The sequence below is a fragment of the Pteropus medius genome, unplaced genomic scaffold (genome assembly GCF_902729225.1).
Source record: "Pteropus medius unplaced genomic scaffold, Ma_sr-lr_union100, whole genome shotgun sequence".
Taxonomy (NCBI): domain Eukaryota; kingdom Metazoa; phylum Chordata; class Mammalia; order Chiroptera; family Pteropodidae; genus Pteropus; species Pteropus medius.
The window spans coordinates 2159541-2180722 of NW_024348304.1; the positions used below are offsets into that span (position 1 = coordinate 2159541).

The 21182-nt window shown below is 39.3% G+C and overlaps 1 protein-coding gene and 2 pseudogenes across 1 annotated transcript in view; 2 read left to right on the forward strand and 1 right to left on the reverse strand.

Moving 5' to 3' along the window:
• AFG2A (AAA ATPase AFG2A) overlaps nucleotides 1-21182 on the forward strand; it is a 232585-nt gene that overhangs the window by 76534 nt on the left and 134869 nt on the right. Inside the window, exons 13-14 of the mRNA XM_039879553.1 lie at nucleotides 13003-13056; nucleotides 14726-14805. Of these exons, the coding sequence (XP_039735487.1) occupies nucleotides 13003-13056; nucleotides 14726-14805 (134 nt within the window). The remainder of the gene's footprint in view (nucleotides 1-13002; nucleotides 13057-14725; nucleotides 14806-21182) is intronic.
• On the reverse strand, nucleotides 5693-5810 carry LOC120616292 (uncharacterized; annotated as a pseudogene).
• Nucleotides 11448-11566, forward strand: LOC120616331 (uncharacterized; annotated as a pseudogene).

Here is a 21182-nt window from a genome sequence, read left to right on the forward strand (position 1 = left end):
TTCCTGCACTCAGGGGACCGTGAAAATCATCTTATGCAGAAGCTGATTTTTGTTTGAGGTTGATGGTGAAAGGACATGCAGAGATGAGCAAGAGGTGACTTAGTGTGTGTCATCAGCAAGTCGGGGTGGAGAGTAAAAGACTGCTTTCTTTAGTTTCTTGACAGAAACCAGTCTTCTTTAGAGTCTATGTTTTTAAATTGTACTCATCCCTTTTGCTTAACCAAGACTTAATTATAAATATGATTGTGAATTTAGTATTTACATACATAGAACTTTCAAAGAAATCGGATACTTTATAGTAAAACCAAATTCCTTAAAAACTCTTTTTCAGCCAGAGAATATATGTACAATTGTTTATATCCTGAAGCACACAGATTTTATTTGTCCACTACCCTGCCTTATTACTTGGGATAATCTTAATTGATATGTAGTTTTACATTTATTTACCTTAGGACCAGATATTAATTTTGTTATTTTTATGGAACATGATTATATATCTAGTTACTAAGTTCACATACATAAAACCTTAAATCCATTTCTGTGGACCTTACCACAAAAATATAGATTTAAATATGTTAAATATCAAAATCATTTCAGATGCAATTATCTATCTGTTTTGACATTACCACAGACAGATGCAATTATCTATCTGTTTTGACATTACCACAGACTTTTTTTTTACTAACAAAATACATTTTCTATCTTAGAGCATTGAAATCCTTGGCAGTTTGAAAGCATAAAACATTTCAGAGCAGAGGCAATTTTTTACTTAAAATGTTCATGGAGTGGTATTAGATGTTTACTTTTTAGGCATCAGTGTCTTCAGTCACTTCTGTTTGTGCATTTTTGATTATCTTGTGGGAGATGTTGGATAGTAAAGATTTTGAGAGGGGGGGCATGCTTGCTATGATCAGTTATGTTGAATCACAACCACAGTTTTAAAGATTGGAGTAATGGAACAATTTGGAAATTTCCAGAGACATCTTGATCTCTCTTTGCTGCGTGGTAACATGGCTATTTTACTGGTATTTTTCACTCTTTTTACCCCATTTTTCTATGCTACCTCATTGTGTAACTCCGCAATTGCATATGAGAGTCTTTGAATTTCTTCTGTCTACCGGAAGTCTGAACTGTCTTTCATAAGGACTTAGCTCGCAGTCATTCACATTTGGATCTCAGGGAAGAGCACATATATTTTCCTACAACCTAGCACCTTGCTCTTTTGTGATCTAAGACAGTAGTTCCAGATGCTACCAGGACTGCTTTCTGGCCTGTCCTCGGATTACTTAGAAATATATTTATTACCATTTTGAATATGAAACCTTTATAACTTTAGAAAGTTTCACTTTTGTCTTTTCACTGTGAGAAAATGATTTTTTAAAAAAGACTCTTTGAAAGGTTTATCTTGGACACTGCTCATGTAAAATAACTAACCATGTGTTAACTTATTTGAGTTTTTAATTAAGTTTTCAACTCTTTTAGGTCATGCACACAAAAGTGATGTTAAGAAATTTTCTTACATTGAGTTTATACTTGCTTAGAGATTATTATGTCTCTTACTAATTTTTATTTAATGTGGGTTTTTTTTTTTTTTAGTGTAAAATTTAGTGTAGTTTCGCAGTATTTTTGAATTCGGGTGGAGGATTTTCTTAATGAACAATGGGTGTTCATTTTACTATTCTTCCAACTTTCCTGTGTTTAAAATTTTTCAAAAGCTGGGAACATGAAAAAATAATTTGCTTTTCTTTGCATTTTCATCGGTCCTTTCATCTTAGTCTGATTAATGCTTGCGAGAAGACTTAAAGTAGCTTTGCCATTTAGCTTACGTAGGAGGAGATGAAGTCAAAGAAATGGGAAATTCATATTCTTTCTAGTTTTATCTTTCTGTGAAGAAAAAGTTGCCTTTTGGTCCCAACACATATGTTTGTTTTCTAAGGATTTTCAGTGTTATAAATAAGTTTGAGCTTTTTGAAATAAAGTCTTACATATTTTGAAAGTGGTCAGAAAGAAGTAGAGAGACACAGGAATTTTCTAGCCTGTTAGGACACACAAGTATTTTAGATATATTGAAAGGAGATCCTCCTCTCTCGCACTTCTCACGGGTAATTACCTTTCATTCCCAAGATGAAGTCTTGAAAAACTTTAAACATTTCTTTCTTTGAGTTTATGAAGAATCTCGTTAGCTTCCTCTGTGCATCTTTTCTAAACAGTGATTAAAAGAAATACAGTCTACTTAGAGTTATAACTTCACCTTGGCTTGCGTGGGCTCTCAGTATCCTTTGGCATCTGTGTGTGTTTTTGTGCAGACTGTAGCACTTGACATACGCTTAAGTTTAGTTTGTCATCTGGGTCAATTACGTCAAAATATTTTCCAGTTGAAATTTCCTCTCTGCTTCTCTCTTGCTTTTGTCTGGAGTGCTATGGTAGATTAATTACCCCAGTAGACTGGGCTGCTGTACTTTATGAACAACTGTTACTGATTCTGAAAGAAGGGTGGTTGGGCCTCTGACAGGGATTTTCAGCAAGTCCGTTATTAGCTGTCTTGGTAAGTACAGGAGTGTAATGGCTTGTGTATCCTTGACTTTGGGGGGACTTTTTTTTGATACCTGTCTCAAGGAAGAATTGTACAAACTGCATCCCATTTTTGGGGAAACCTGTATTTTCTTTAAAGCAGTACACAATTTAAAGTAATTACTCTTCTTAATTGAACTAGAGCCCCTATCATTCTGTTATCAAAGGTACAAGATAATCTGAACTTGGTAAGCTCCAAATTCATCTTTAAGCTTTTGGTTTTAAAATTATGTAGGTTAGGCTATAAATCATAGAGCCTTCATTTTGCAGATATGCATGGAAAACTGCATAGATAACCTCTTTTATATCCCGAATGCTTTAAGGTTGGTTTCTTGGGTTATAAATAAGGATAGTGATGCTTAAGAAAATGAAGTGACTTTTGCAGGGTCACAGCGGTGGTGATAGAACTGAAATTTCATCTCAGGACTTTGACTCTAGAGCCTGAGCTCTGAACTACTTGTATTACATGATCTTCATTTTCCTTATTTCTTTTTTTTTTTTAATTAGTGTCCTGTGCTTTTTTTCATTAATTACACCCAAGTTACTGGAGGAGGTACTTCAGGCAGGTTCAGGGAAGTGGAAAGATAGATGTCTCTGGGACCCAGTTTAAAAATAATTTTGTTTCACTAGGACGGAGAAAACAGAAAAATACCATGGCTTTGGAGTGGAAGTCAGTTGAGTTAATAAGAAAGCGTAATCACTGCTAAAGAAACAGGAACCTAAAGAATGAAATAGAAGTGCATGGGAAAAGACTAGTGGTTGATTAATGTGGAGCTTGAAATTTACCTATTAGTGTATGACTTGTGCCCTTGAGATTGAGTGTGTTTCAATGACAGGGGCTCTAAGCGAAGGTTCCGATGGCTTTGGTTTGATTCCTAACCCTAGGACATTTGAGCTCTGTGACCTTAAACAAGTTCTCTTAGTCTCAGTTTTTTTCACCTGTATAGGCTTTTTGAGGGGATGATGTTAAAAAGGTTAGTGAAAAAGCTTCGGAGGGCAGAACTACTCCTCTCCCTGGGTGCGGGCTGTGTGTAGTTATGGCTGCGGTCAGATGAGTTCCTTGTGGAGACGGGAGGGGAGGAGCTGCTTACGCGGGAGAAACCCAGCAAACGGTTGATGAGGTTAACAGCTTCCACAGTTAGTCACGGTGATTGTCCTTTAGGATGTGACAGGAGTGGCACCTCTGTTGTCTTCCTCTCAAATACTCATCATTTGTGTCTAACCTGAGAAAAATATCAGGCAAGCCCGAATTGAAAGACAATCTATAAAATACCTGAAGCAGTACTCCTGAAACTGTCGAGGTCATCAAAAACAAGGAAAGTCTGAGAAACTCACAGCCAGGAGGGACCCAAGGAGACATGACAGCTAAATACAGTGTTCGGGTTTCTTGGACGAGATCCCGGAACAGCAAAAGGACATTAGGGTAAAAAGTAAGGAAACCTGAATAAACTCTGGAGTTTAGTTAATAATAACGCATCCGTATCGGTTTATTAATTGTATCGAATGTGCCACGCTGATATGTGATATTAATAATACGGGAAACAGCGTGCGGTGGGAGGCAGGGGCGGGTACATGGGAACTTTTTGTACTGTCTGTTCCGTTCTTCTGTAAATCTTAAGCTTTTACCCCAAAGAGTCTATTAAATAAAAGTTTTAAAGTCAGTATCCCAGTCCCAGGCACATTGCAGACATTCAGTGATTGTCACTGAAGTTAGAGAGGCCAGCTCAGTTGTGCGCTGCACAGTCCAGGGTGAGTGGGACGCAGGGAGGGAGGAGGCCCGGGGGAGGTCGCAGACTCCCGGGGTGAGCACGTTGGAGGAGACCTCGGAAGAGACCATCTTTCCTCTTCTTCACCCTCCTGTTCATGGCAATCGTGGCACGTTACCGAGAACAGCCCCAAGGGAGGCTGGCTGGGGAGCCCGGATCTGGGGCTGCCTTCAGCTTGTCCGCGTCACAGCCATTCTCAGCTGAAGCTTATATGCGTGTGTGTTGGTTCTGGCCCCGGACCCAAACCCCAACTTTACAAAGAATACTTTCTTTTAGGGTTTTGGTTATTTTTTCTTCCACCTTGGGTACAGCTTCTAATTTACAGTCTCACCAGGAACTGTGTCGAGCTTCATGCCTTTTGTGGACCTTAACTCTTCATTGCCACGTGGGCTCATCTAGAGTTTGAGACCTTTGGAGTTTCTTTTAATTTCCTTTAGGGTTTTTATTTTTTAACTGTAAGAGTTTCCTCGCCTTTTCTAAATAACGTTGTCTTATGTGCCCCATACATTTAAATTGGCAGTTATTTGCATCAATACTAAACAAAGACTTATACTTTGTCGTATCACTGTTTGAATGGCTATTAGATGATAACTAATAGTAATCTATTATTCTTAGGACAAGTAGCATAGTCATGTGCCATTGTCAGTATCACAAAGTTATGTAAGAGTTAGATTGGATTTATTTAAAGTTGGCATTATTTGTACACTGTACCAACTGACATGTTAAAGTTGACGCATCTTACATTAAAATTGCGTGTTAATACATTCTTTTTTGAGTTGGGCTTGCTGTATAAAAAAGATGTCTTGACATGAAAATATTCTGTAATATTTGGCTAAAAGCAAAAATGACAGTAATATAAACTCTGATAACAGAACCGTTAGCATTTGGAAGCTGAGAAGACCTACAGAGCTCTAGAGAGAGAAGAACACTCTTAGACTTCAAGGAAGTTTATTTAATAGAGAAGATTTTATTATCGGGTCGGTTTAATTTGTATTAATGATTCCAGCTGAGATTATTTTTTTTCCTTAAATCTCTTTAATAGAACCTAATTAGAGTTGAATTAAATATTATAATTTTCTGTCTGTAACACTTTAAAAAACATTTGTAAATGTTTTACAATTGCAAAAATAACTCACAATTATCTATTAAGCCCTCTGTGTGTCAGGCACTGCACCTGGTAAGCAAAGATGCATTTGATGGGCTCCTCATAATTTAGAGAGAGACACATGATTAAACACATGATATAATGAAATGCGTAACATTGAGAATCTTTTTCTTTATTTTTAGGTAAGGCAACCCTTGATTGACCTCATAGATTGCAAGGACCTTGTCAGCTTACAATCCCTTATTTTTTACGCCTACAGCACCTGGTCTTCCTAGGTGGTCTCCCATTCAAGTACTAACCAGGCCCAACCCTGCTTAGCTTCCGAGTCAGACGGGATCGGGCCTGTTCAGGGTAGCATGGCCATAGACCTAAAATTTTTACTTTCAGTGACTGGTAGGGAGAAATACCTTAATTCTGGGAAGTGTTAGAAGGTGAGGAGGAGAAGCTGGTTGGAGGTGGGAGAGCAGATACTACACTGAGATTTAGGTGTGTGGAGTTTGAAATGCCCTAGAACAGTATGGCAGCTAGGCCCAAAAGGCTTTTGTTAATATGGATTTGTAGCTCGAGAGAATGGTCATTTCTAGAGAAGAAAGTATGGAAGTTGAGAGCCAGTGTTTAAGATTCTGTGAGGTGGTCGGTAAAGGAGATCGAGTGACGAGAGTGGTCCCCGATAACATACTGAGGGCTCTTCGTGAGCTGTGTACGCGTACACTTTAGCGCCAGCCTAGTCGTAGTCAGCATGGTGCCCACGCTGTCGGTTCGGAAGAAATGTCTTTTTTTCTGAGTGAATGACTTGTGGGAAGGTTTGTATTATACTTGTGGGGAGGAACAGCTTGAATTCTCTTCCGTTCCCTGCCAGCCCTCTTGCTTTTTAGGGTTTTTACTTGCCGGAGGCATTTCTTGCCTAGTCCTTAATGCCTGTTTGCAGACTCTTTTGAAGTGCTTTCCCAAAATCGCCTTCTGTGTGTGCCGGTGCTGTTCTTTTTATTAACTTTCAAGATCCTTTACTCACATTACACATATGTAATTCTATCTCATGTGAGTTTGGGTTTTTATGAGCATATTCCATAACATTTAACCATAGTTAACACTTGGGTTAACTTGCCTTCCCTAGACATTTTAGAACTTATAAAAACTTGATTTGAATTGTAATAGCCAAAAGCAACAGGCAGGTGTCAGACACTTTTAAAAAGCCCTTGGGAAGACTGGAAAAAAACCCAGTAGTAATTAAAGGGGCAAAATTGCAAGAGCATGAGGTGTAAATATTATCCTTGAATTTGTGATGGATATGGTATAAAATAACGAAACAGTAAAAGATAAGTCAGGTTTAGTTCTCGTGAGATGGAGAGGCTGGGTGAATATTTTTACATGTATTTCTGTTATTTTTGTTGTTTTGTAAATTCAAACACTCGATCTCAGCCTTGGGAACATTAAAAATCACGCTACCCCCAACTCAGCCAATTTTTGGAGCTGAACTTCCTTTCGGTAGTTTTCCTTGCTCGCCCTTATCAGTGCAGCACGTGTTCTCCAGGCAGGTGAAATGTGGCGGGACTGCATACTGCAGTCACTCGGTGAGTACGGTGGGAAAAGAAATGCCCTTACCTAGTCTCATCGACCTAATCTATACTATGTATTACTGTTTTAAAGAGTTTAAGAACTTACGAGTAAATTTGGCACTCGCATAGTCTGCTATACGTACCCAGCCCTTAGATATAAATAGTCTCGTTTAAAATGAATATCAGCGAAATTCTTACTTTCAGACTAACCCATGCTAGCAGCTAGTTATTGAGAATTAGACTTTGCCCATGCCACTCAATATGTCCCCACCATACTTTGGATTTGAATTGCGGCACTGTATAAAATCTTAAGGAAATGTTTCCTTTTTTGATTTGCCCAGGGACTTGGGGAAAACAGAGGACATCATAGTTTTTAGAAAATCTGGTGATCTGGGAACCAAAACCCTGCATTCTTAGCATTATTTCTGCCGTTTAACCTTCCCGGGACGCTGGCATTTCACTCAGCTTCTTGGGTCGTTGTTGCCCTCAGGTTCTGAGGGATGCGGGTGAGACCGAACGCCTCCTGCAGCCGGTCCACTGACAGTCTGTGAGTGGCTCGCGCGGTGCTTACTGTCCAACCCACTGCTTTGCCTCTGTGCCTGCTCGTGGCTAACATTTGGGGCATTTCCTTTCGTTGTCAGGTGTAATGAACTGTCAAGAGACCAGTTCTGCCATTTAGTAAGCCAAATGACTGTGCAAATTAATCTTTTTTCATTTCAACTTTTTTTCTGCAAAGTTATGATAATAAGAGTATCTGTTGTAAGCAGTAAAGGAGATAATAGATATCAAGTCTTTCGCAAGATTTTATAGAATTAACTGATTCTGATGGCTGCTTTCTTCTATTTTTAAGAATTAGATATATATTTGACTTCAAATGGAACAAAAATATTTAGCAGCACAGCCTGGCATCCCTTAACTTTTGTGCTAGTGTTAGACTAGAATGTAGTGTATGTCATTGAATTGGAATTTAATCTTTTGCAAATCTTCGTACCAGAATTCAGTGATTTTTGGCAATTTTAACTTCAGACTGCAAATAACCTTGCTTGGTGATGATGATGTTGCCTTGACTTCTTGTAGAATTCTGGACCCGTGTAACATTGCGTAGCTTCCGGGGCTGCATTTCGCAGGCCTGTATCCCAGGCGGTACTTCCAGCTCGCAGTTCTGTACAGAACCACACGTCCTTTGGGGCCTGTGGTCCTTCGTTACTACAGCTCCAGCTTGTTGGTCACACTTCCGTTATTCCAGTCTAGGTTTTCTTCTCGGCGAAATTCTTAGGTTAGATTTTCAAATCTGTTGGTGTTTTTTTTTTCTTTTCTGTTTTGTTTTTGGAGAAAGCATTGTTTCTTATCCCCGGGTCTCCTATAACCCACCTCTATGTATTAGTGGAACGATCCTTCACTGATTGAGGCTGTATGCCATATTTTCACATTTTCAACAAAATATCAAGTCTATTTGCCTACATCACATATTTAAAACATAAAATCTTTTTGTTATTAGTTGTATTGATATTGTCTTCTCAGAGATTATAATCATAATCATAATCAATTATAATCATAATCTCTGAGAAGACAATATCATAATCCTGTCCTTCCCCAGACTGATATTCAAGTCGTCTGTTTTAGAACCACTATCTGTGGAGAGCAGTAATCATTTCTCTAGATTCTCTGCTTTCCTTCTGGAAAGCTGGTAATTAGAAAGCAGTATAAATGCACTGAATATGCTGGCAGCTTAAGGAGATGTCTTCCCTGGATTACTAGTTTATGTCACGCCCTTGACTTTTATGGAGAGCTGCTATAAGAACAATGACAGTAATACAGAGTTGGCATAATAGTAATTACAATAAGAACAACAGGGTCACCAGCAGTTTCCTTTCTGATTGTTATCAGGCCACTCTTGCCTAATTAGCCACCCTAAGCTGAATAAAATTCTGCATAAACATTTCTTACCTGTTCCTCACTGTCCCCCCCTAACAAACTCCCCCACAACAAAAGCCCTTTCTCCTAATTATCTAAAGCTTGCTTTATTGCGTGGGCCCTCGTTCTTGTTTTATTGTTCACTTTCCGAACTCTGTCCACAGTCCCCTTGGGTAACAGTGTCATTCGTCATATATAAACGACCAGCATATGCTTGGTTTACTTGATTTTATGTTATGCCTTGTGAATGGGCAGACTTTGTTCTGCACTGCAGGGCAGGACTGTGAAAATGAGCATTTTTCCAGGTTTAATTTTTGTTGTTGTAACAGGGCCTCAGTAATACTCTCGCACCTGTCTCCTTGCGTGCGTGTATGTACAAGAGCGTCTCTGGGCTGTAGCTACCCAGAAGTAGAAGTTTTTGTCATTGGGCACGAGCATCTTCAACGTTACCAGATATTTGAAATTGCTTTTTAAAGTGTCAATTAATTTTTTTCCTTAATGTTTTGATCAATTTTTTTAATTTTTTGAAGTCCAGGTTTTTTAGGCAGCAATCGTGTCATTGATATTTTTGATGATTTTTAAATCCTGTTGGCAGAAATGAACTTTTTCATATTGTATGAAATTAATCTAGATTGGGGTCAGCAAACTAAGTCCTCACTCGACATCATGGGTCGACTCTGGGACTTTAAGTGAAACAACGTATAATGAGACAGTTTACCACAGGCTAATTGATAGAAACGATTCAGCAATGTCCTTTCTGCATTCTGTTACACCTGACCATTGTCTTTCTGGTAGCTTCTAGTTTTCTGTTCTGATTTATTAGCTCCCTCCTGTCTAACCTCGTGCTTTCTCTAGAACTCTGGAATTATTCTGCCTTTATCCTCCCCAGAGCAGCCTGCACTCCTGGGGTCAGCACAGCTGCCTGTGCTGTCCCTCCCCGCTCTGCAGCCATGCGCGTCAGTTACTGCAGTGGCGGTTGAGTGATGCCCAGGAAAGTAATATCACCGTACTGATGCACTCGTTCTGAGTGACCTAACACAGGTGTGATCTCATTGCTGTTCAGAATTATTCCTCGATTCTTTTATTGGAAGGAATCTTTGTTTTATTTTTACTTCTCTTTGTGACATTCTCTGTATAGTTGTGATTTTTCTCTTCACTATATTTTTAAGAATATGTTTAATTTCTCCTATGAAGCCACAAACTCATTGCAGGGACTTAATAAATATTCATTTAATGAAAGAAAATGAATGGTTCAGTCAGTGCCTCTGTATGTCAGCAAAAAGATGAAAGCATTGGATGTTTGTAATCTTCCCTGCTTTTGATTTTGTGTGGCTCTTTAATTTGCTGACGGATTGAAAATCATCATAGTAATTCTGCACTTTGACATCTTACAGAGCTGAACTAAGACATGTGAAGTCCTTGGGACAGTTCATGGCACATGGTAAATGTTCAATAAATGCTAGCACCTACGTTTGTGATTACATATTTTTAAATTTTAATCTTTTGCGATGAAATACTTTGAATGAACTGTATATTTCTGAGACTTGCTACACTGACTGTATTGGGCATCTTTTTTTGCCTTCATGAACTGAGTAGAATTTGAGTTATTCTGCCCCTCTTATTCTCTCTCATTTTCGTATCTCGCTACTCGCAGCAAACAAATTAAGTTGATTTTCTCTTTTTAAATCGTTTATGGGACTATCTTTTCATTTTCATCCCATTGTTTGACCTGAATCCTCATCATTTCTCACCTTTCCTATTTTAAGAGTTTGATAACTAGTCTATTTCTGGTCTCATATGTTCTTTCAAGTCATCCTTTATATTGTGGCTACAGCCATCTTTGCATAAAACTCCTGTTATCAGTTAACTCCCCTGAGACAAACCTGATGCCTACAGGGTAAAATGGAAGCTCGTTTTTGACGCGCTCCTGGCCTCCACCTTATGGGCCTTACTGATTGTCGCATTCTCCCCGCACCTGGACTAAATTCTTAGTTCTTCTCAAGTTCCTTAGGTGTGTGCATAATTGAAAAGTCAGTGACCTCTGAATAAAGACCTTAAGAGCGTTTTACAATTAAAGTGCGTACAGCACCTCTATCTTGGTTCATCAGAGACCTTTTTGATTTCTTCCCGGGTCCTGATGTATTTCATATTTTTGAGGGAACAGAATAAATCAACTGAGGTCTCACCTAAAATGTTACTTTGTCTAGGAGCATCCTGGCGTCTAAGAGTCCCTTCCCGTGTCCCAGTGGCACCTGTCGCCTGTCTCGATCCTAGAACTTGCCATTCTGTATGGTAATTATCTTCGTAAAATGGTGTCTTACCTGAAGCTAAATATCTGTGGCCCATTTTAATTTGTGGCATTAGTTGACATTCTGCTAGGGCGTGCCCATGTGCTTCAGTCAGTCATTTTTTTTTTTAATTGATATAGATTATTAAGCAAATACTTGAGCCAGTCTCTAATTATGTCTCCTAATGTCTGGGCCCATGGTTTTCATGGGATAGAACATGAATCTTGTTCAAAATAAGGTATTTGTGGTCTACAGCCATGCCACCCTGAACGTGCCCAATCCCGTCTGATTTCAGAAGCTAAGCAGGGTCGAGCCTGGTTAGTACTTGGATGGGAGGTCACTTAGGAAGACCAGATGCTGTAGGCGTAAGAAATAAAAAATAAGGGATTGTAAGCTGACAAGGTCCTTGCAATCTGTGAGGTCAACCAAGTGTTGCCTCGCCTAAAAAAGAAAAATAAAAACAAATAAGGTATTTGTGCGTGTATGTGTGTTTGTGTATGTGTGCGTGTCTACATGCACATACACATATATGCACATCTGTTGGATTCTGAATCGTATGGGGAAGAGTGTCAAGAGAAGCCAGATGCTGAAAACAGCGAGTCTAGTGAGAGAACATTCACAGATGAGAAGGACGGCAGCGCTGTAGGACTGTGTATCAGTAGCTGAAGGGAACAGCTGTGGTTCATAGAAGCAGGTTTTTAAAAAAGTACCCCGTGACTTACTGTGATGTGATGACTGTGTAATGTGAGAAAGTAGGTAGGTGTGCAGTAAAAAAAAAAATAAAGCCTAGTGGTTTTCACACAGTATGTGACATTTTTGATATTTAGCAAAGAGAAATGTTAAAATTCAGAGGTGTTAAATGTCAAAAAATGTATATTTCTGCATCAGCGATATGCAGCATATCACTGGGAAACCAACCACATTTATAGGGATTCTCCTGTCGATTGCTGCTTACTAAAAATTGATAGAATTTTATTACAAGAAGTCCACACCTTTCATCTTTGGTACACAAGAAAGGAAAAGAGGTTTTCCATCAACTGGATGAAGTGCTGAGCGGCGGATATCTAAGGGAGATCCAGACACAGGCTGAGTGAGGAGACACTCAGGAGGGTGACAAGGGTCATTGTCACAGTGTGACACTCTGACTGGTGCTCCTCAGACTGCCTTAGGAGAGTGATTGCCTCTGGCCAGGAGAGCGGCTGAGAAGAGCGCGTGTGGCCCTATAGGTGCAGACCATCAGTGTTCCCTGGCCGTGTCAGGTGACGGCAGAGGGCCTGAGGGCAGCATGTGTCCTGGCATTGCTCAGGGAAACACTGTGAGGTCATATCACAGATTCCAGGGTTCCCATTCCATTTTCAGGATTTGTTGCAGAGTCATGGAATAGCCCTGAGGTCTTACTTCTCGTCAGAGGGGGCTATTGATCTAGTGGACTTCATCACAAACTGACAAGTGGACCCACTCAGAACCAGTCCCTGGTTCAGCCTGGGGACACATGGATGTTACCTTCTCTGGTCTTCTGGATTAGACTGGCCCATCTTCGGCGCCTAGCACGGTGCCTGATGTATAGTAAAAATGTGGGTGCGTGGGTGACAGATGAAGACCGAAACATCATAATCACCGCCTTTCCTTTGTATTGAAGTATAGGTTTTGGAACATAGAATGTCTTTAATTTTTGATGCACAAATAGCACTTAGTGAAAAGAGGCATGCTAAAGGCACTAATTTAATGAAAGACGGACTTCTGTTTATTTTACAACCACATGTATTTGTGAAGAACTGAGCAGTTGTTCTCTTTTCATGCAGGGACCTGAATTAATGAACAAATACGTGGGCGAGTCCGAAAGAGCAGTGAGAGAGGTAAGAGGCTGTGCCTGAAGCGGAGCCCCGCGGGAGAAGCGCTGTCCTCGGCCTGGGGCCGTTTTTTTGGGGGGTTACGGCTTTCGAAATTTCCAGATCTACATTCCAGTGGTCTGCTTTTTTCTTTAGGCCAATATTAGTTTATTATTTAAAAATGTAGTTTTGATCATCTGTAATACTTTATTTTTTAAATCATAGTATTACCAGCCTCTGGTTTTACCAAATAAAGATTTTTTTTAAACAAATGCCAGCATTTCATTTAAAAAAGGGTATGTGTGTACTTATAAAGAACGCATGATTTCCGAATGAGCTTTAAACCCTTTAAACTAGGCAGTCCTTGAAATTAAATGAGCTTAGTGCAGGAAAATTCCCCTGTACTCTCTTCATTTTACTTATTTTACCTTTGCCTGGTGACTTACCCAGTGCATTCCCGCCTCGCTCCTAAGTATTAAAACCTGTGCCTGATCCATAGGCCCCTCCACACTGCGGAAGCTGCACTGGAGTCAGGTAACCATGGCACTCTGGCTACACATCGCGGCTTTTCCTGAGTGGAGGTTGTCCTGCCTCACACAGGCAGCGTATGTCCTCTGCGAAGCTCAGCAAGGGCAGGAAGCGGGTGCAGACGGCAGTGGAGTGGATGGTCTCCAGTGGTGAAATACCTGAGTAGTAGAGATTACAATGCTTTTCCATCTGAGAAAAAGTTTGGTTACTTTTTGTCTTTTTTTTTTTAAACGTGGATAATGGTCGTCGTATAAAACATTAGCCGATGACAGCACCATTATTGATTAAAATGTGAAAAAGGTGATGTGTATTAATATTAATGTTTTGGTAACAGTTTTATATTTTTATGGTCATGATATGTGTGACAAGAAGACGGGGGCCGTGGCTACAAGTAATGCACGTTTGGCTTTCTTTGTGCCTATGCGGACTTCTTCCAGCCCATTTCCGTGTGTCACCCCCAGGCTCTCTGGCCAGTCTCTGATGTTGATAGTCTGAGTGACGTCTGGTCCGACTAGCCTGTGCTCTTCCAAATTTTGGCCATTTGTCTCGTCCTGGCTCTACATCAACTGTTACGTTCCCTTACATTCTTCAGAGAAATGAGCAGGCATGTGGCTTTGAGTTTATGGGTATTTTATATGCTAAGCTGTGGTTGATTATATATTTATCATTTTTCTTTTAAACATGTATTTATGATAGTTCATAATAGCTGTCATTTACTGAGCTCTTACTATGTTTTAAGCATTGTGTTAAATGCTTTTTAAGTTCAGTTCTTAAAATAATCTTCACGGGTTGGCATGTATCATTATTTCCATTTGATAGATAGGGAAATTGAAGTTTAGACAAGTAAAGCTGAAAGACACACAGCTACTGAGTGGTGGAGCTGGGGTTTTAGTTGAGATGTCTGATTATGTAACCAGATTGCCTCCTGCACACCTCTGTGAACATGTGGGATTGTCTTGTCTCCGTTTGCAAGTAAGCACCGTAGAAGAAGATGCCTTTACATCGTTAGAAAGTGTGCGAACATCTGGTATAGGTCGTGTACAAAATGCTCGGGCTCATTGACTTGTACATAATGGATTTAGCTCTAAAGACACTTTTCAAACCGAAACCAACTACAGAGTTTTTGGAGTTTGCCGGTCTTTAGTTAACATGGCGCTCTTTCCGCCAGGTCTTCCGGAAAGCGAGAGCGGTTGCTCCTTCCATCATTTTCTTTGATGAACTGGATGCCTTAGCGGTTGAAAGGGGCAGGTAAGCAATACTTAATAGGATGGCTGTTAAATATTAACAGTTACAGTATAGAATAAATAGTATTTCTCATACACATTTTATTTATTAATGCATTTGGCCTGACAGAAAACATTTTTCAATTCACGTCGTTTTTTTCTCTTATACCCATTAAATTAGTTTATGTTATCACTTTACAATACTTTAGTACAGTTTTAAAAAACCCGACATCTATTAAGGGCATTTGAGTTAATTTTTATAGTTTATTATCTATAGAGATCCCTGGCACTATCATAATTTGAGTTGTTATAAGTACTTGATTAAAACTGTAAACAAAGCTCAGTTAAGAATACTTGTATGATAAAGTAGAACCCAGTTATAATAAAAGATGTATACATAATTTAGTATTCTCTGGATTAAATCATGTTTTCTAAAATATAATTAGGTACAGTAGAATAAAAATTAGTATTGATAGTTTTGATCCTGAATCTCAGGCAATAAAGACAATTGTGTCATTTCAGATATATATATATAAGAACTGTTTACAAGTATGGTTATTTTCCTCTACAAATGTTTAGAGGTCCCTTAAGGACTGTGTCCTATAAGCATTTCCTGTTGGAGAAGGTGAACTTGTGTGCTTGGCGCACAGCTTCCTGAGGCGGGTGTTGGTTACAGAAGTTTGTGGATGGTCATTGCAGTGCCGGCTCCATGTGAGTCCCCGAGTCCCCAGCGCACTCCTCCTCCCCGGATGGGGCCGCCTCCTCGCAGGAGGGTGTAAGCTGTCACTCGGAATCTTGAGAGGGAGCCTGCCCTGCTCCCCAACCCACCCGCTCCACAGCCTCTAAATACCTGCCAGCCTTTTTATTTTATAGGTTGAAGTATTTGGGCCCTTTTATTACTTTTGAAGTGAGATGGCATAAAAGGTTACTAATAGCTCATGTTCACATTCACTACAAGAGAAGAAAAGGAAGCCAGAGAAGTTGGCTGAAGTAGTGCGACCTGCCACATTTATGTGACATCAGGGACATCTACTTTTAGAGCTAAAAAGGAACAGGGTCGGATACTTTGTTAAATATAAACCAGATGGGAGGTAGACTATGTAAGAGTTCTCATAAAATGCTTTTGAAATAAAATGGTGTGAGAAACCAGACAAAGCACTTGGTGGAAATATCCTGTTTTTGCTGGCAAATTGGCTCAGTAGGTGTCTGCAAATGTGTTAGAGATGCTAATGGCCAGCAGCATCGCTTCCTTCCCCTCACGTCTCCACCGGAGCCTGTATAGTGCACCTCCCTCCCACCGCCCTGGTGCTCGCTCAAATCAAGTACAAATAAACTCCGTGCAGTCAGTTTCCTTTGTACAGAAAAGTTATGGTCAAGTTAGTTGACATTTCAGAAAGCAAAAATGAGACCGGTGAGCAAAGGTAATGCTAAAGGTTCAAAGTACAGTTTTGGTTGTACTTCAGCTGCACTAAGTCTTCCATAGTTCGTTTTTATAGCCATGAGAGACTCTTAGAGTGATATTCTATTTTCAGGTTTTTTTTTCCCTAATTGTGTGATGAGCCAGCATTGTTTTATCCAATTAGAGTGCTATTACCTGAAAACTAAAACAAATAAAACCCACACATGTATATTTTTGTTCTTCAGCTGTTTACATCAAACATAATTTCTAGAAATTGAGGAAAAGAGTTATTGATGGATACGAAAAGTATAAAATTCCCAAGATACTGAACCAGTTTTATGCACTGTTAAATAGAAAACACGGAAAAACATAGAAAAATCTAAAAATCCCAGAAACTAGGAGGCTATGTAATATTAGGCTATAGAATATCAGTGCTTTCATTTGTTCAGTTATCTGTTTTCTGCAGTAACATTCAGATCAGAACCATGTGACAAGTCCAAAAATGACAGTGCATTAGAAGACAGTTTCTTCTTACCGAGTTTTAAATTCCAAACTTAAGATGTCTAACAAGTCAAGCAGAGAATTATGATTATACTAGTCCTTACTGTCCTGTGCATGTTAAATCAGTCATTTTGATTATTTGAAGTTCCTCAAATTAGCCATGAAACGGAGGATTGTAGGTGGCACCATGTAAATAGAACAGAGACATACTATTTGCTTAGCTTTAGAAATACTTGTGCTTTCAGATAAGGAGATTTTTTTTCATGCTTATAAAAGCGTCTGATTACAACACTATTTTCTCCTCCCTGCTGCATTTAAATTTCTTTGAAACTTGAAAAAATAAGCCTATTTACTTCTCTTAATCTGCCCATTTAAATCATGGGTGTTCTGAATAAGATTTTTTTTTTTTAATCTTATTTCTTATTGCGAGTTGAAGGAAATGTAAGATTACCTTTGCAAAGTGCTTCGATGAGCTCTATAACATTTGGGAAAATTGAAAATCTGTCACATTAGCCTATCTCTTTGGACACTAGCTAATGGAGGAGGTAAGGCACAGCAGTGGAGAAGGGACCTGAATTATACCGGGCTGAATTATACATGGGTGTTACATTAGGTAACACTCATGCAGTGCTTCTTATGTCCTAGAAACTGCTTTAAGTGCGTTATAGGTAAGGAAAAAGCTGGCAGGAAGGCCTCCGCATTAATGCTAAGTAGAGCAGTTGGCTCCTGTACACCACTCCTCCTCCTGGCGAGCTTAAATGTTACCTATTTCAAGGTTCACAGTGGGGAGGGGAGAGGCTGGGCAGTAATCATCAGTCGACCCTGTCCTGGACAGCAGCCCTATGGTGGGAAGGTGTACTGTATTGTCGTGGCCCAACCTCCTCACTCATGGCAGTGGCCCCTGACCAAGCTGGAGATGCCTAGAGCCGCTTCCTCTGCCCCGAACACGCCAGCCTGTCATGGATCCTGAATCATTCTGTCAGCCGACGATGATGGCCTGGTGGCACCACACCTCAAGCAGAATTAGAAGAGATTTGGAACTGGGAATGTATGTCTGGAACTTACAGTCACTAACTGGAGAGGCCCATCTGATTTACTTGGATTAACTTCCAAATAAGGTGGTTCGGATTGTTTGGACATCCCTCACCATTTACGGCCTTTTGCCATATTAACTTCTGATCATCAATCACAACAGCCCAAGGAGGGGTAGGTCCCAGTCTCGTCTCCCTTTTACAGGGGGACATCTTAGGCACTGGGCACATAAATATCTTACGCAGGTCATGGATCACTAGTAGAAGAATGGGGATTTGAATTTGGGTGTTTCGCCTCCAGAATAGATACTCTGAGCCACCTGTTGGCCCAACTACCACACTGCGGATTCCAGGTCTAAGTCGTTAACTCGCTAACCTTGTTCAAGCCCGCATTTAGTATGCGTTCTCCGCTGTGGCTTACATTGGTACGGGCCCTGTCTGTCCAGCGGGGCTGTGGTACGACTCCTTTGCAAGCATTCTTTCATTCGTGAATGAATAAAACAGTGAACAGGACCTAGAGAAATTTCCTTGTCTCCTCTAAGCCTTTTTCTTCATTTGCAAAATGGCAGTAATAATAGGAACAAATTCTAGGTTGTCGGAATTAAATACTTGTAAAGTGCTTCACATAGTACCTGGCATTTCGTAATCACATAAAAAAACTTGTGTTTCTTATCATTTCTGCATAGGTATTCTTATAGTAATAATTTTCATATAGATAGAGATATAGTGCTCGAGATAGAAATGAATCCTGCCCCAACAGAGTTTATAGTCTAGCGGAGGAAACTGAAGTATTTGGGAAATTAAAAAAAGTACTCTACAGGTGACAGGCACCATGACATTTCATCAATCTAACATGCCATCAGTTAAAAGACATGTCATCATTTCACGTATTGTTACTGAAGAAAAATGCAGCTTTAAACTATTAAATGATGCTGAGAAATCACCAGCTCCAAGAGACTTCCCGATTTCAAAAATTTTAAATATGAAAAAAGTTCGTATTTTGGAAATGGAGAAAGTATTGTTATTGACGAGAAAGAGAAGGTAGTCTCTTTTTTATAAAACTAATGCTATTGTATAAAAAACATTTGCAATATTGGTTCATGATTAGAATATAGAAAAGATGATTAAATACATGGGAAACAAAAAAGTTTAAGTGCTAAGTTAAAAGCTGAGTGATACCGTCTGTGGCACTGGAGTATCTGTGATTTTAATAATTTCTGCCTTGTTTGGCTGTTTCTGCACTTGATAGTCAGAATTCGTTTGCATTTGAAGTGGTTGGGGAAAACACTTAAGACGCTCTGAGCCAGCTTTTATTAAAAATGAGGATTCCAGGCTTAGCAGCATTCTGAAACGGGCTCTGAGTTTTAAAATAACCATCAGGAAAGGGAGTAGCCTCTTGCAGCATATTCAGAGATTTCAGGTAAATTCCGTGAATTCCTAACACTAAGCACTGTAGAAGAAATTTTTGTAGGTGTCATTTCTCTAAATGACACTTTTCAAGGAGGGTCATAAATTGTTTTAATGGAATTTTTATGGTGATTTTTAAAATTTCATAAAATCATAAAATTTTATAGCTGGAAAAATTTTTAAAAGTCATCTAGTGCAAGTTTTTATTCTTCGAAAGGAACAGAAGCCCCTAGAATCTGAGAAGGGGCACAGAGCTCCTTCGTGTCCTCAACTGGATCCTGTCTTCTGATTTAGTGCTGCTTGAACCGCCTCTTACACCATCAAGGTTTGGGATAGAAAAGGTGTGTTCATGTCGGGGTAAAAAATTCTCTTAATCATTGAAAGAAAATTTGATGTTTAAGAAACTAATAATAACCACTTATTAAATACTTTTGACCGCTATTTTTTTGTAAATTGATGTTTCAAGGTGCTAAAAATTCAATGCCTATTTCCTGGTATGCAGTTTTTCCTAATTTATACTCAACCACCTCAGAGATAGTTTTCACACTGGTAGACTTTTGATGTTAAACAGAAATGCTGTGGAAAACAGCAAAAGGAGAAATGGAAAGTGGGTAGCATTTTAATGATTTTAATGATTTCGTAACGTATAGCAGGATGCTATGAATACTTTGTGTTTTGTGCGTGTGGATCAAAGGCCTGACTTTCCTGGGAGAGCGGGCCTGTTGCAGCATTCCGGTAGGAACTGGGAGTCACTCTTACTGTAGCTGTCTTCCCTTTAAAGTGAAAGTTAGCTTGGGTTTCATGTGCACCACGAGAAACGTTCCGGGCCGGGTGGGCCCAGGAGCAGCGTTCGCTTGGCTGGCCTTTTGGTCTCTCAAGCCTCAGTATTAATGACGAGGGTGTGGGCAATAGGTTTTAAGACACAAGTTCAGATCCCTGCCGCTTGAAACAATTTATGACGTTTTAAAATGTGTACCAGAAAAAAATTTAAATTGGATACATGAGATGTTAGTCTGTAATTTAGAAATCACATGAAGGGTTGATGGGGTATTTTATTTTATTGGAGGAGTTGTAAAGGAAATGAATATATCATTTTCGTGAAATATTTAGTATTGAAAAATAAAATCAGTGTACTAATTTCCATCCTGGCAGTGAGATTTCTTTAAGATAGGGGTGGGCACATTTTCTGTAACAAGCCAGGTAGTACATATTTGCGGTGTTTGGGGCCACACAGTCTTTAATGAAACTGTTCGTTTCTGCTGCTTTAAGTACAAAACCAGCCATAGCAAGTATGTCATCAAATAAAAATACATTTGGCTGGCCCGATTTGGTCTGTGGCTACAGTTTATAGACCCGTTTTAAGATATAATGTCCCTTCCGTCCATGGCACCATATAACTTTTGAATAGGAATTATTTGGAAAAGGGGCTTGACCTCTTAAGGGAAAAAAGAATTAATGTTTCAGGAAAATCTAGCATCAATGTTTTCTACAGTTGAATATTTTTTTCCCATTGTCATGTTGCTTATCTCTAGCAGATAATAAAATTTTATAAAATCATTTCATTATGTTAGTGATTACACATTTGTTTTTAAACTTTTTCTGGGAGTTGGTTTTGATTTCCTAGGATGTCAGTTTTATGGTTTTTGTTTCCTACTGCAGCTTTGAAATTCAGCCAAAAATATTTCTCAGCCCATAAAACATTTTCACTGCGCTGTTCTCCAGCTAGATCTCAGTGATCTGTGGACATGAAGGGCAAGGCAGCATGGGTAATGGGAATCCAAAGAATTCCCTTCACCCGATCTCCCCTGTGATTTACAGCCGCCATTTCCTCCTACAACTGATAGCAAATTGGACAAGTACAAGTTCCTCTTTCTATTTAGAAAGGAGGTGTCAATCTGTTTCTGAATAAGAATATTTTTCTTAAAAATAATGAATTAAATAACTTAGATGCTGCATGATACCATCACAGAATCATAGAGTTTTAAAGCTAGAGGGACCTGAATATGTATTATTTAATTCGACCCCTTCATTCATGCATGTCAATAATTATGAAATCCTCTTTAT